The 5,105-nt window shown below is 39.5% G+C and overlaps 1 protein-coding gene across 1 annotated transcript; it reads left to right on the forward strand.

Moving 5' to 3' along the window:
* The first annotated feature begins 209 nt into the window (after window positions 1-209).
* LOC121384739 (carbohydrate sulfotransferase 11-like) lies at window positions 210-3,951 on the forward strand. Its single transcript, XM_041515270.1, has 3 exons — window positions 210-282; window positions 2,036-2,197; window positions 2,760-3,951. Exons 2-3 carry the CDS (start codon window positions 2,050-2,052, stop codon window positions 3,842-3,844), a joined length of 1,233 nt encoding a protein of 410 aa, XP_041371204.1. The 5' UTR covers window positions 210-282; window positions 2,036-2,049; the 3' UTR covers window positions 3,845-3,951.
* Window positions 3,952-5,105: the final 1,154 nt, after the last annotated feature.

A 5,105-nucleotide genomic window follows, 5' to 3' on the forward strand; every position in this document is an offset into this window, starting at 1 on the left:
ATGTGCACCAAGTCAATAAAGAGAAAATCGTTGAGGCGATGTGTTGACTTGTTCCAACTAGATCTTATTTGTGTTGTTTTCTTCCTTTAACAGCTGTTAATGCGACTGCCTGCACGTTGAACATGGGTAGGAATACATCTCCGTCCGTCCAGATCGAAGTGAATACAAACAACGACTTCTCACACCAGACAGTGTACAAGTGTGATGGGCCGTGGTGGTGCAGAGTCAGTGGCGTAAACACTTACAGCTACTGGGTTCATATCTGAAATCAGCTCCGAGCCTGTGAGTATATTGTATACATAGCCTACAAGGGTACTACATCGACGTTTTTCACTAACCAGGAATACAGCGAGTATATTGTATACATACAAGGGTACTACATCGACGTTTTTCACTAACCAGGAATACAGCGAGTATATTGTATACATACAAGGGTACTACATCGACATTTTTCTCTAACCAGGAATACAGCGAGTATATTGCAGGAATAAGGTTACTACATCGATCTTTTTCACTAACCAGGACCACAGTGAGTATATTGCAGGAATAAGGTTACGGTACTACATCGACGTTTTACTATATCCTGAAACCCAGTGAAATTCAGAATATATTATATATACAAGGTTACTACATCGACATTTACCGGCTTCGGTGGCGTCGTGGTTAGGCCATCGGTCTACAGGCTGGTAGGTACTGGGTTCGGATCCCAGTCGAGGCATGGGATTTTTAATCCAGATACCGACTCCAAACCCCGAGTGAGTGCTCCGCAAGGCTCAATGGGTAGGTGTAAACCACTTGCACCGACCAGTGATCCATAACTGGTCCAACAAAGGTCATGGTTTGTGCTATCCATGCAAGGACAAATAAAAAATCCCTTGCCTCCTGTCGTAGAAGCGTAGCCTATGTGGCGACAGCGGGTTTCCTCTAAAAAAAACCCAGTGGCAGAATGACCATATGTTTGACGTCCAATAGCCGATGATAAGATAAATAATCAATGTGCTCCAGTGGCGTCTTTACTTTTTACATCGACATTTTTCACTAACCAAGAACGCTGTGAGTATATCATATATACAAAGTTACACTGCATCGATATTGTTTTACTATATAAGTATATAAGGTTACCACATCGATCTTTTTGTACTAGCCAAGAACCAAGTATATAAGGTTACCACATCGATATTTTTCATTAACCGTGAATCAATTTCTTGGACAGAGTGCTTGTCAGATAGAAGTAGCATATTTCAGAAACTAAATGAAAACTCACCCGTATGAAGCTATACTCACCTGTTGTGTGTGTACGTCTTCCGTTGATTACGTCTGCTACCCGATATCTAATAGTCTTGAGGTACTGTCTGATGCATTTAATTATTTATAATAATTACTGCACTACAGTGTTCATATTGTGATTTTATTTTCACAGCCTGGTTACCAAACTCATTTGATTTTAATAAAATAGCGAGTGGATAATAAATAAGTTATCACACACACACACACACACACACACACACACCATTCTAAATTTCGTATGTACCTACTCACGCATGCACACATTCATACGAATTCTCTGTCACTCTATCTCTCCCCCCCTCTCTCTCTCTCTCTCTCTCGCTCTCTCTCTCTATATATATATATATATCAATACTCTTTCATTCCTTCCCCTCTCTCTCTCTCTCTCTCTCTCTCTCTCTCTCTCTCTCTCTCTCTCTCTCTCTCTCTCTCTCTCCTATATATATATATATATATAGATATATAGATATATATATCAATCAATACTCTCTGTTCATTCGTTTCTCCCTCGCTCAATCCTCCCTCTCTCCTTCGCTCTCCCTCTCGCCTCTCTCATCCTCTCTCTCTCCCCCCCTCTCTCTCTCTCTCTCTCTCTCCTCTCTCTCTCTCTCTCCGGTCTCGTCTCCGTCTCTCCGCTCTATCTCTCTCTCTCTCTTGTCTTTCTCTGTCTTATCTCAAACATACATACACACACACGCACTAAATGTCATCTTATTCACAAAAAATATTCTTCTGACTATTATTTCAGCGTCAACATACACAATGGGTAATCCTCGAATATCAAAGCAAGTGTTCCGGAAGTCATCTCATACACACCGGAAGTTCTGCCACATTCTGGCGTGCATGCTTATTCTGTGGTGTGGTGTTTATCTGTTGTCGTGGCAACCTTCAAAGGATATTATTCAGCAAGGTTTGTTTTCTATGAACTTCAAAACAAGACATTACTATACTTAAAAACTGTGTACATGTCAATGAAGTGGGGTGAACTGTGCGGAATGGAGTTTAAAAGCCTGGATTGTTTTTCCAATAACAACATTCTTTAATTGCAAAATTATCTACTTCCAGCTGTCCGATTGGCTTACGTCACTAAAAATGTTTTATCCATCGATGACATAAAGTGAGATGTTATTATATACCACGGATCAAGGGAAGAACGGTAGAAATTGATTTGTTAAATTCTATATAATTTATGATTGATATACATCGACAGTCATACAAAAGAGAGAGAGAGAGAGAGAGAGAGAGAGAGAGAGAGAGAGAGAGAGAGAGAGAGAGAGAGAGAGAGAGAGAGAGAGAGAGAGAGAGGGGGAGAGAGGGGGCGAGAGAGAAGGAAGGAGAGAGAGTGGGAGAGAGAAAAGGAATGAGAGAGAGAGAGAGAGAGAGAGAGAGAGAGAGAGAGAAGAGAGAGAGAGAGAATTTATATTAGTTTCACTTTTGTCATGGACTCACACAAAAACCCTTTCTTATTTCAGATATTACTCAGAATACATTTTCAAAACGAAAAGCCAAAGTTGAGGACATCTGCTTGCAAAATGTGACCTTTAATGTTGACAACATCTGGATACACGACAAATTACGTCTTGTATACTGTCCCGTTGCTAAAGTGGGAACTACCTACTGGAAAAGAATACTTCTATTTCTAAACAATGACACGTTTGGTTTGAAAATAAACACACCCTTTGATATTCCACGATCGTTTGTACACTACTTACTGCCGAATAGAACGAAGGTGTTAAGATTTGAGAACGCAACCTTTTCCCCTAACATGAGTAAGATTATGTTTGTTCGTGAGCCATATTCTAGACTGTGGTCTACGTATATTGATAAATTCTTTCTGCCAGACTTCTGGAGGACGTATGCCAGATTTGCGATACGTTGGCGACGAAGACAGACGTCTCGTGGTTTTAAGTGTAGAAGTGACGTGTCATTTGAAGACTTTCTCAGATACGTCATCCATTATGGTTCTAAACCAATGAAAATGAACGAGCACTGGAGACCCATCGTGTTCATTTGCGATCCGTGCAAATTCCAGCCCGACATGATTGGAAAACAGGAAACGTTTGTGGAGGACTCGAAGTTTATTCTGAAATCAATTGGACAGGAACATTTAGCGTCATATAACGACAACGAACACCAGGGACACGTCCTCAATGAGCTTTCGATGCTAATAGACTACAACTTCGCCTTACTCAATAAGACTTTTTACAAAAGATGCATTTCTCAGAGAGGTATGGCGGTTCGCTTGTGGAAAGCTTTCCAGATGAATGGTTACATACCATTCGATATGGATTTCGCGGACAAATCCGCAAACCTTTCTGTGTTGGATGCCGGCACGTTTAAGTCATTAGTGACCAGCAGTCTCACTGAAATCAAATCTTCGTTGGGTAGATGGCGTGTAGGACGTCGTTCTGTGATGACGGCGGCGTACAAAATGGTGGACAGGGCTGTGTTGGATCAAATAGCTGACATTTTTAAGTGGGATTTTCTGTTCTTTGGATACAACGAACGACCAAGCGATATCTTTAATCCTCCTACCGCCTACAACATTGCAAAATAAATGTTTAAGATGTTTCCGACTAATAAAATATTTCTACGATTAAACTTACATATTAAATATATTTTCTTGTTTAGAATATCAGTGTCTGTATATTCAATGTGTTTCTGGTCGTCTTAATATTTGTAAGAAGTCCAAACTGGATTTTGTCTTGAAATACTTTCGTACGTACGAATACAAAATAATATTTTAGGAAATAAAATGAAAAATTAACCTACTACAAATATAACAACGATCAGAAACACGATTAATATGAAGCCACTAATATTTTATGCATACAAATATATTTGATATGTAATCACAATCGTTAAAAAGTATCTGTTAGTCGATAACATCTTATAAATTGCAGGACAAACTCAGGAATGTCCCTTTAAAATGGTGTTTGAATATACACCTGTTTTTAAACGTTTAAAATCGTTTCCATTGAACATTGGTAAAAGACTCATTATGCTTTAATATACAAAAGCATTAGACTACAATTTATCAAAACAATGTTAAAAGTCAAATGCATATGGAAATAACAACCTGATACCTTCAAATAAATGAATCAAACCAGCGTGTTTGTATAGATTATGCACTGTATCAAGTGAGATATGATATAATATATTTGGTGAATATCTGAATTATGATCGTTTAAGAATTTAGCGCAATTCTTGTTTTGCTCATACAAAAGTAAACAAACAAAAAAAAAGCTCAACAATGTGTATTGTATGAATGCAAAGAAAAATGAAAGAAAAAAGAATAAAAAACAACAACAATAACTGCATAACCAACCATATTGCCATGTATTGTACAAAGGGAATTATTGTATTGTGAAATTGTACAATGAAACCGAACACACTTGGGAGCGAATAAAATGTTCGGTTTAGAGGGGTGTTCGGTTTACTGATGTTTTAAGAAATAGCCTTTACAACCGTTTTTATTTGTGCTATTAATATAACCAATGTGAAAACGTGTGTTAAATTGTATTTAAATTGTATTTACCCCCCCCCCCCCCCCCCCCCCCCCCCCCCCCACCCCCCCCCCCCCCCCCCCCCCCCCCCCCCCCCCAACAATCAAATTAACCGGCCTCGGTGGTGTCGTGGTTAAGCCATCGGACAAAAGGCTGGTCTGTACTGGGTTCGCAGCCCGGTACCGACTCTCACCCAGAACGAGTTTTAACAATTCAGTGGGTAGTTGTAAGTCCACTACACCCTCTTCTATCTCACTAACCACTAATCACTAACAACTAATCAACTATCTTGGCAGACAGCCCAGATAACTG

Source organism: Gigantopelta aegis, chromosome 10, assembly GCF_016097555.1.
Source record: "Gigantopelta aegis isolate Gae_Host chromosome 10, Gae_host_genome, whole genome shotgun sequence".
NCBI lineage: Eukaryota > Metazoa > Mollusca > Gastropoda > Neomphalida > Peltospiridae > Gigantopelta > Gigantopelta aegis.